The sequence below is a fragment of the Heloderma suspectum genome, chromosome 2, assembly GCF_057233095.1.
Source record: "Heloderma suspectum isolate Gila_16-S chromosome 2, 16-S_ref, whole genome shotgun sequence".
Lineage (NCBI taxonomy): Eukaryota > Metazoa > Chordata > Lepidosauria > Squamata > Helodermatidae > Heloderma > Heloderma suspectum.
In genome coordinates, this window is record NC_139459.1 from 384,463,264 (window position 1) to 384,473,466 (window position 10,203).

General features: G+C 45.6%; 1 protein-coding gene across 1 annotated transcript in view; it reads left to right on the forward strand.

Moving 5' to 3' along the window:
* LOC146356396 (vomeronasal type-2 receptor 26-like) overlaps positions 1-2,793 on the forward strand; it is a 179,796-nt gene extending 177,003 nt beyond the window's left edge. The window contains exons 3-4 of the mRNA XM_084830085.1: positions 388-514; positions 1,892-2,793. Of these exons, the coding sequence (XP_084686211.1) occupies positions 388-514; positions 1,892-2,793 (1,029 nt within the window). The remainder of the gene's footprint in view (positions 1-387; positions 515-1,891) is intronic.
* The last annotated feature ends 7,410 nt before the right edge of the window (positions 2,794-10,203 follow it).

A 10,203-nucleotide genomic window follows, 5' to 3' on the forward strand; every position in this document is an offset into this window, starting at 1 on the left:
TCCCTCCCGCATCGTTCACCCTTACTGCATGCACATGTTTTGAAGCTTGTTCTTTTATTGCTGTCGCTTGTGATTTCTGATATTCTGGAATTGCCTTTTAGTTCATTTCATTGCCTTACCTTTCCCCTCCAGTTTTTATATTTGCTTGCGTACATGTATAGTATAGGTGGCATATACATTTTGAAACAAACAGACCAAATCTTCCATGCCATGTTGTGATGCATAAATAGTGCTTCCCTGAAACAAGGACCTGGGATCACTTCTAAATCACTTAGGGTCACAAGCGCTAGAAACCCTGTTGGGTCCTGTCTAAATTTTGGACTCATTTCCATAGGCACAAATCTTCATAACACTCTTTTCCTTGATGCTCCTTCTCTTTGTTGCTAGACAGTGCCTCGGTCCAGATGCACTGAGAGCTGTCGCCCTGGATATGCCAAGGAGGTCCAGGAAGGAGAGCCACCATGCTGCTATGCTTGCACTCCATGCGCGGAAGGAACCATCTCCATTCGGGAAGGTAGGCAAGATCAGAAGAATGGGAGTTCCCTTGCATACTATTTGAATGTCCCGAATAGTCTCCACAGCCCTTTTTTAAATCTCTCTTCTTTTCTTTTAAACCCCTTGAGCAAAACATCCCATGAATAGGTAAGAGAAGAAGGCTTCATGAACGACTGTTGCTCCGAGTGTAAAGCATCATGGGAATTCGTTGTGGTCAAGGGCCATTCACTACTGCTCAGCCTAAAAGACCTCATGATGCCGTTCTAGTACATAGCGTGATTTTAATTAAGGCTTGTTCCATTTGACTGAATGCTATTTGTGGTGGTGGTTGTTGTTGTTGTTGTTATTAGTTGCTCTTCTTCTACAAAGTTTTATTCCTCTGGTCCGTACATCATCGTGATCATTGTTCTGATTTGCGGCTCAAAAGCATTTTAATTAATACATTAAATATTCATACATCTTAGGAACAGATGCTAAAGATTTTTTGAACTCTGACCCCTACTTGGCTTCAATTTATTTTTAATCTCCACCATTAATCCCATGAAGTGAGTGGATAGAAAAGACCATGGGAGTGAATCTCTGGGGTGCAAAGCAGGGGGGATGCTTAGTGCACACTGTTCCTGGTATAAACCATGCCCCCCCAAAAAAAACACCACTCTGATTTTTCCATGATTGGGCAGGGCAGCATGTACAGACATGGTGGGCCTTTCTCCATTGTATGCAGAGAATTGTCTGCACCGTGCTGCGATCCTGTGGCACGCAAGCAGGGGGTCCCTGGCAGAAAAGGGGATTTGAATATGGTGCAACCCCCACTTTCTGCTGATCAGAGAACTCCCCTGCCTAACGTTGATTCTGTCTTCTGTTTTTTTTTAAACCTAGTTAGTAAAACATGATTGAAAAATAAGAAAGCTTTATGGAAGTTTCCTACTCCAGATTTCAACCTTAACCAGGAGTCCCTTGAGCACCACCCTATGGTAGAAAGGTGGGTCATAAGTTGAGTAAATAAATAAATCACAAGCCACTCAGCTACCAGGTAGCTTAACATGCCTTACAGGATTATTATAAAGATAAAAACAGGATAACCTCACACACACTCCTTTCCATATTTAAAACATGTAGGAAGCTTTGTGTATTCCAAGTCAGCCCATGAATACATCTAGCCCACTCTTTTCTGTTCTTCTGTGACTGACAACCACTCTCTAATGCCCGGAAGAGACAGCTTTCCTAACCCTGCTACTACTAAGATCCTTGCTTGGTGATGAAGCCATAGAATGGTCTGGTCACAAAACAGGTCCTCTATGAGGGAATGTTTCTCTCTCCCCCTGGCCAACTGCACATATTTTTCTGGAGGTACAGTGGATGTGAATCCTGCTGAATTCACTCTCCGTCTTCTCAGATGCAGACCATTGCACCAAATGTCCGGAAGATCAGCATCCAAACAAAGACCGAGATCAATGTGTCCCCAAGGAGATAACCTTCCTCACCTATGAAGAACCTTTGGGCATTGTCCTGACTTCCTTTGCTCTATTCTTGTCCTTATCCACAGGCTTCATATTAGGAATCTTCATGAAATACCAAGAAACTCCAATAATCAAGGCCAACAACCGAGAGCTCTCCTACATTCTCCTCATCTTCATCATGCTTTCCTTCTTGTCCTCCTTCCTGTTCATGGGGAGGCCAAGGAAAGTGACTTGCCTTCTCCGACAAACGGCCTTCAGCATCATCTTCTCAGTTGCTGTTTCTTCGGTGTTGGCCAAAACCATCACAGTGGTCTTGGCTTTCCTGGCCACAAAGCCAGGGAACAGAGTGAAGAGATGGCTGGGGAAGAGTCTTGCAAACTCCATTGTCAGTTCTTGTTCTTGTGTCCAAGTTGTCATCTGCGCCATCTGGCTGGGGAGCTCTGCCCCATTCCCTGACTCTGACATGCACTCCCAGCCTGGACAGATCATCTTGCAATGCAACGAAGGATCTGTTGTCTTCTTTTATTCTGCCCTTGGCTATATGGGCTTCTTGGCTGCCATCTGCTTCACAGTGGCTTTCCTGGCCAGGAAGCTGCCTGGGGCCTTCAATGAAGCCAAACTGATCACCTTCAGCATGCTGGTCTTCTGCAGTGTTTGGCTGTCCTTTGTGCCCTCCTACCTGAGCACCAAGGGGAAATACATGGTGGCCGTGCAGGTCTTCTCCATCTTGGCCTCCAGTGCTGGGTTGTTGGGCTGCATCTTTCTTCCCAAGTGCTACATTATTGTACTGAGGCCTGATCTGAATACAAAGGAGCATATCATGTTCAAAACAAACTAGGGCATCTGATCCATAGACGCAGAGTTGTGGAAGAATATTTGACATAAATTTGGAGGAGATACTATTATTGGTGAGATCATAGTTAACAGAGCCTTTTGATGTGCTTATAGCTTCAGTTGAACATTTCCTGTGTTTTTGTTACAGGAGACAGGCAAAGCTGAGCCTTGGGGCTCTCACTCTGCCAGTGACCGCCATCTGCATCTGAGGTAGTGGTGAGACTGGAACTATACCAGACCCATACTGTCTAACTAATACATCTGTTCAAGGCATGGCCCTTAACAGCTGCAGTGTACCAGCATATTCCAGCTTGAGTGCACATGGATAGCCCTGAACGCAACACATTAAATGGATTTTTGGTTGTCCATTAACGGGATTAGTGTATTGCATTTGATTTGCTTCCTTCAAAGTTTTCACACACTTTTTGTCATTAAGACTTACTCCAAGAGAATGCAGGATTTTTATTTGGTTCTTCCATTTCCTTTCTTGTCATTGTCATCTATGGTCATCACACATTTACTGCACAGAAATGATGTTTGTGATTGGAGGGAATTGTTTATCTCGAAGAAGATATGGGATAATCTATGTCTCCCAAACATAGAGATATTTGATGCGGGATAATCCTATGCTCAGCTTTTGGTACTGGGCCATTTAAACTTTAGATCCTGAAATTCTCAGCCTGAGATTTTGGGCAGCTGCCAGTGGAGGCTGGCAGCTGTGATTTCAGTGGAGCTGTGCACCCGTTTTTGGTTTCAGACAGAATCAGCCAGAACTCTAAAGGAGGAACCAATGTGTTGAACCAGCATGCATTCATTGCCCCACCAGAACTGGAGCCACCAGCCTCCCCTGGGAGCTGTTGCCTGTCTCCACAGACAATTTTGGTACAAGTTAGCTCAACAATGTGATCCAGTGGAAGAAAGTTTCATAATGTACAGTACTCAACCAGTCTGTGTTGCGTGGACAGTCATCCTAAAGGCGTATCTTGGCCATGTCTTGTATGAGATTACTTCTATGATAAATGTCTGGCCAAGGTCAATTGTCTGTTTGCTGAGTCCCAACCAGCATCTGGAGAGGCATCAGTGAGTTTTCACAAATGTGCTTTCCTCCATCCATGCAGCCGCACTTGGAGCAACATGGGGTTTAGGATGTTGCGGTTGTGATGGGCACTATGATTGTAATCATTATGATTTATTCTTATTTTTGCCAAAGCTCGAAGGGATTTCTGCAAAGCTTTCCTTAGAGTCCAAAATCATAAAGATCTGACTCAAGAGCAGAGTCTCGAAGGGTTTCTTCGGGGATGGTCCCAGCTCCGGGAACTTCAGGTCAGCTACCAGGCTAGCTGCAACTTTGTTAACCTCCCGGCAGCAGGCAAAGGGGTCTTCTTTCAGGCAGGCTTCGGGTTATTCTGCTGTTTGCTGTGTGGGTTTGAATAGGGATGTCAGAGAATTTCACCACGAATCTCGGGAAGGCCGAATGCCAGCTCATTCGGCCCCCTGAAATAGGTGGCAGAATGGTCTGCCCCCCTGCCCCCCCGGGACGGGACTTATCTTGGGCGGATCATCCTGGCGACGGTGGCTCCGGTGGCCGTTGCGCGGCGGTTTGGTGGCGGCGGTTTGGCGGCGGCGGCTGCGGCAGCTGGTCTTCCAATCGGCTGCCGCCACCGACGTTTCCAGTAAAAAAAAAAAAAAGTGATAGGCTATGTTAAGATTTACGTAGCCTATTACGGCTAAATTTTTAAAAAACACCGTGATAGGCTAAGTAAATGTTTACGTAGCCTATCACGGCTGATTTTTTTTAAAAAATGCACGTACGCAAATGGCGGCACCCATGGACGCCGCCATTTGCATTCCTTATTTTCGCCGTCTTAGTCTACGTAAACATTTACGTAGACTAAGAAGGTGAAAAGAAGGGGAACACAAATAGAGTCTATATAAATGTTTACGTAGACTAAGACGGGGAAAATAAGGAATGAAAATGGTGGCGCCATGGGCGCCGCCATTTGCATACGCATGTTTTTTTTTCTTTTAAATCAGCCGTGATTGGCTACATAAACATTTACATAGCCTATCATGGCTGACTGCAGGGACGCAAACGGCGGCGGCTACAGCCGCCACGATTTGCGTCCCTGCTAGCCAGTGGCTGGATGTCCAGCCGCTGGCGGAGCCGGCCTACGGCTCTGCAGAATCCCTGCGGAGCAGAGCCGGCTGGCCAGAATTTCGGGGGGGAAGGATGGAGCGCCTTCCCCCCACCACGAATCAATTTCGCTAAAAGGTAAGTGACATCCGTACATCCCTAGGTTTGAAGTGGGGGGTACCCTTTCTTTTTTACTGATGCGGCTTCGACGTCTTGGCTTTTCTGTTTAAATTATACTTTTATATTTGATCTTATACTTTAGTGTTGTTCATCACCTGGTGTGCTATTCCAAATAGCTTTGGAGCAGCGAGGTGCTTGGCAGGGACAAAAGAACAGCACCAATCTAAAGAGTACCTTCTATTCCCCATGACACTAACATGTCGAAGGGTTTCATTCAGTCATGCTTCAAACACATGGATTCCATGACGAAAGTGGGTAGATTTTGTGGTATGCCCTTCTAGGAGAGATTGTGTGTTCCTGGGAATCCATTTTGGGAGGATTTGGCACCTTATATCCTCAAATGTCATCTCTCTACTGATATTAGAGATTGTGATTTAGGTCCCTTTTTAAGGAAAATGCACTTTGGGGATGTAAAAAGGAAACTGGGTTTACTGCTACAAGGAACTCACCAGTGCGTGGACTGGAAGGTTGCTTTTATTTTTACAGTCAAGGCTGTGAAATGTAGGGAAAAGTATATAGATCCCATGATTTGTAGTGCATTGCCTGAGAGATTGGAAACTATGAGAAATGTATTCTTATCTAAGTCTATAATGTCAGGTATTGTATATGTAAAGCTTGTTATTGTAAGAATACATTTCAGTTTTGACCATTTCAACTAATACTTTCAATTAGTGATTCCTGTGTTCTTATGTCACTTTTAGTAAGTTCTGTGACTTGGTTTTGTGCTGTTATGGTCTAAGGATTAATGCAGTAGATGCTATGCATTCATATTTCAAGTAGCCTGATTCCAAGTCATGCATGCCATTCTAAGGAATAATCAGCACCATAATTTTTGTCTGGAAATAAACCGGTAGCCCACAGTGAAGCTGCTGTAATTTGGGATTCTGTTTTACATCTAAATGGCCCGGTCAATAGTCCAGATGCAGCATTCTGGACCATCTGTATTTTTAAAAACACTTTTGGAAGACTGGAGATATATGGGAATATTGTTTTTGCTCGCAAACCACACAAGCACGCCCAGCATAAAGTTCCGAACAAGATCACAAGCATGTGTCTGCCAAAAATGTTTGCAAATGGCCAGATGTGTGCTCGTGTTCGATTCACGCAACTTTCCCATTTTGATTTGTGCGGGTGTCCCTGGAGACTGAATCAGCCATGCTTTAGTCTATGGAGCAAAGTTGCACAAATCAGGAAAAGGGTGCAAATTTGAGGGGATTTGCATACATTTCCCATTCGAGTACTGCTCGAACAGCTGGATTGGCTTGATTTTCCCATTCACGCAGAGCGATCAGGAATCGTGAGCAGGAAATTGGACGTGTGCTGATACAACATTTGGAGAATCCTAGCACTCTCGAATATTGCTGATTCACCCATTCCTACCAAAGACAGACCCACATGGAGGATGTTTCCGTGGCCCGAACGGGGTGTAACTTAGGCATGTGTCACCATGGTCAGATCTGACCTCTCTGGAATGGGTGCAGTTGGTGCTCTAGCCTCACCCCCAGCCACTGCCCAAACCAGGACACTTTTGTGATCAAGTTCTCCCATCCCTGCCCTTTCCCAGCGGTTCTTTTTAAAACTTTTTTTATAGTCCGCCAGAGAGATCTGGGATTAGGGATGTTGGAGAAATCTGCAACAGAACCAAATGAGTTCAGGTTTTTAGGAATCTAACCAGTGGACTGTCTTTTCCCTTCATGGGTGGATTCCACAGACTTCTAGAACCATTTTTCTAACCTTCAACCATTTTGTACACATTTTGTTGTGCACAAATATGCTGCAATTAAAGTAAGAACTGGCTGAAAATGCACATTTCCCACAAAGCCTAGGGTGTTAAAATGTGCATTTGGGTGGAAGCATTTTGGGGGAATTTGCACATTTGGCCCATGCAAATTTGCACAAATTCAGAAACTAAGGAAAAAAAACAGACTCTGTCAAAGGGAGGACAATGGAAGAAAAGGTGCCTGACAACCAGCAAAATGAACAGGTTTCTCACAATCCCTACTTCCCTACCTGGGAGTTGTATTGCCTCTGCAGTAGGCCTCCTAATTTAGAGGTTCCAAGATAGCGATAAGCCAGATCCACATTTGCTTAGAAGAAGATTTCACTGATGTCACTGTCATAGGCATACCCAGTGGTTGGATCAGACAGCTTCTCTGAACCCAGAGCCAAGGGGTAAAATGGATCTTATACCATACATGTTAGCAGTGAGGCAGCATGACAGGAGAAAGAGTTAATTAGCGTTCATTGGCAACTTTCCCAGCATAGACTAACAGTGCTTGGTCAGAAGAAAACCAATGAGAACTTTCCCAGCACAGACACCTGTAGCTTTCAGACAAACAGAGTTTCACTTCCCAGGCACATCAGAGACCCTGATAAGATACCAGCGCTCGTTAGCATGGAATGTGCTGAGGCGGCGATATCAACCTTTGACTAGTCTCACAAATCAAGAGGCCCATTATCAGGAAACTGCAGCCAATGGAACAAAGTCAGAGAGCATGATGGATCTCTAGGCCTTTCTAAAGCTGCTGGTAATGTGGGCTTACAGTCCAATGGGCCAATGCAGGAGTGAGAGTTGTGGTGGCCAGGCAGCAACTGGGGGAAGTGTTTTGAATGCAGAACAACCAGTGACACAACTGAGGGTGGTGCAGGGGTCAAGAGAGAGGAAGGGCACAACATGAGAGTAAGGGGCCACAAAGGCAGAGAATGGAACAACAGTGGAGGGAGAGAGAAAGGGAAACTGGAGAGGCAAGTGGGGCGGGGGGGGAGAGGCACACATACAGAAAAAATGCTCTTGAGAGAGGAAATGTGTGTCGGGAGTGTGGGAGAACATGACACAGAGACACACACCAACAGTAGGCCAAATGCACACAGAGGGGGGAGAGCATGACACAGAGACACACACCAACAGTAGGCCAAATGCACACAGAGGGGGGAGAGCATGACACAGAGACACACACCAACTGTAGGCCAAATGCACGCAGAGGTGATAAATGGATTGAGTAGAAAAGATCTAGATTCTGCAGGATTGTGACATGGGATCCCTTCCCTGTAAACCACCATCAGCTCCTTCACAGATCAGACATGACTCCATGGACCGAGCCTAAACATCATGCATCCAGCATTCCCAGAACTGACATGGCACAAAACCATGGATCCATGGCGTTTACACAGGAACTCCCTCCAAAACCACCATGTCACATCTCTGTGTCCACAGATGCGTTCTCTGATTTACTGGAAATTCAAAGGTCGCTAGTTCAGTGGTGGCCAAGTCAGGGGATGTCTTGCCCCTGCTGGACTCCTCCTCCTTCTTCTCCAAGACCCTAGAACTCCCAGAGATGGAGTGATACTTTTGAACCATCAGCACCAGTTGACTTGGAGGAGCCAAGGCCTTCAGGAGAGAGGACCATGGTTCCATCTCCACAGTTTTGTGTCCTCTATCTTGCCTCCTGGACCTTGCCCTGGGATTGAGGTTTTGTGTTATTGACCCTTGGCTTTCTTCTTGACTTTTATTCTGGACTATGTAAGGTATCTGACTGCACAACTGTGCTTTGACCTCTGTCTGCTATCTCAACCAATCCTGCATTAGCCTGGCACCATGTTTCTCATTGCTTATCTGTGGTTTCATCTTTGCCAGTTTTGTTACCTATGTTCTTGGTTATTCCCTTCATTCAGAGGCTGTTGGGGCCAACGCAAGGTGGGGGGAATGAGGAGGAGTCAGGGCAGGCATCAGCAATGGACCATGACTGGACACAGTGGGCCTGGCAACTGCCCATGGATGCCACATACTCACACCAGCTGCGAGGAGGGCTGCTCTGATGACTAGAAAAGTGTGTGTGTGTGTGTGTGTGTGTGTAATTGAAAGGTGGAGTAAGATGGTCATCCCTTTTTGACTGCCTTCCTGTTGTTTGGTTCTGATGAAACACATTTCTTTGGAAGGCTCATGACATGCAGATTCCACAAATAACAGTGGTTTTCACTGCAATTCAAAGTCAGAAGATTATGTATGTCCATAAAGCTTTTTTATTCAATGAATTAGGCTATTTTCTTCATCAATAGACTATAAAGGTTTATGTTTAATATAAAATGTCAAGTCTAATGAAACAAAAATGATCTATTGCATGTCGAAGTGAAATGAAAGATGAACACACACACAAAGATGTCTGTACACCTTTAGAAACAGGTGCAGGCCAAAGTACAACACATGCCAATAACATACAGCTGGCAAACAAATCATAAAGGGAATAAGAGACAGCTACCGTTAAAAGTAACCCAGTCAAAGTTTATTCATTGCTCAGAAAGGAAGTCTCATGCTGTTACATTTAACAAAACTACCTTTATATATTCTATGCAATCCTAGCATGCCTAGACAACAAACGCTTACTGGTAACAGTACCCGGCAGGCAAACCATGAGTCTCAGCATGACTCACACCTCCGCACTACTTCTACCCCTCCAGCCCCTAGATAAGAAGCTTCATGCCCCCTCCTGGAACACTGCCATGCCCACCTCGCCAAGCATGCATATGCAGGCTCCCCATCAGGCTTTTGATGACAGCAAAGCTCTGTCCAGCCTCGCATCTGTCAATATCTGAAACCAGCCCAGGCACAGGAGGCAGACTGTGCCTTTTGCCATCTGACCTGCAACTGCTATCGACAGGTTTGATATTGGCAAGTCTATTAAGGTTTGTGAGCACTGCAAGGCCTTGCTTTTCAGTGGTGAATCATTAGCCCTTTGCTGCCATGGCGGAAAGGTTTCACTACCCCCACTCACGGTTCCAGATTTCATCCACAATATTGTCACTGATGGCTCCATTCTGGGCAAGCAATTCCTGAAGGGCATTCGCAAGGACAACAGGACTGTAGGCTTGGCTTCCTGGTATGCACCACTCCAGATTGCACAGCCATAGTTCCCAGTCCATTTATGTTCAGGGTGCAAGGCTCAGTTTACTATCTGATTCGCACTTCGTGGTCAGATGAGACTCCAAGCTATGGCCAGCTGTACATTCTTGACACTGATGAGGCCTCTGTGGCTCTCCTCAATCTAGCAGAGAACAGCACACTTTGTTGCACCTTCCTGGAGTCACTCACTAAGCTGATACTCA